Source organism: Colobus angolensis, unplaced genomic scaffold (assembly GCF_000951035.1).
Source record: "Colobus angolensis palliatus isolate OR3802 unplaced genomic scaffold, Cang.pa_1.0 Scaffold149, whole genome shotgun sequence".
Lineage (NCBI taxonomy): Eukaryota > Metazoa > Chordata > Mammalia > Primates > Cercopithecidae > Colobus > Colobus angolensis.
In genome coordinates, this window is record NW_012114588.1 from 1,045,775 (window position 1) to 1,046,225 (window position 451).

General features: G+C 40.8%; 1 protein-coding gene across 2 annotated transcripts in view; it reads right to left on the reverse strand.

The window, feature by feature from the left end:
• Positions 1-451, reverse strand: part of LZIC (leucine zipper and CTNNBIP1 domain containing) — a 21,204-nt gene that overhangs the window by 14,020 nt on the left and 6,733 nt on the right. For both annotated transcript variants that reach the window (XM_011935779.1, XM_011935781.1), the window contains exon 2: positions 283-391. In XM_011935779.1, coding sequence (XP_011791169.1) covers positions 283-383 — 101 coding nt within the window. In that variant the 5' untranslated portion in view covers positions 384-391. The remainder of the gene's footprint in view (positions 1-282; positions 392-451) is intronic.

A 451-nucleotide genomic window follows, 5' to 3' on the forward strand; every position in this document is an offset into this window, starting at 1 on the left:
TGGGATTACAGGCATGAGCCACAGCGCCTGGCCGGTAGGTGTTATTTCTACTTCAAAGAGGTTAAGTATTTTGCTCAAGTTCACATGCACTTAGTAGTTAACTGAATGACTGTCATTTCCCAGCCTTTATGACTCCAAAGCCTGCAATGAGTTTACTTCTCTAACAGACAGTGTGAAGAACACTACAGGGGAAATGCAGAATCACACATGGGCCTGCATCCATGGAGCTACTGCAGAAAAACAGCCAGTTTCCAGTGTAGCAACATACAATTAAACTCTTACCTGCATTCCTCCAGATCTTGTAATTGCTGCATGAGTCTATCCAACTGTTCTTCTAAATTCTGCTTTAATTTGCTTGTCTCTGTCTTTCCTCTGGAAGCCATTTTAATCTCTATGTGAAACAATAAACCCACATACCATATGAAATTAACATACCAGTGCAAGCTTTTTA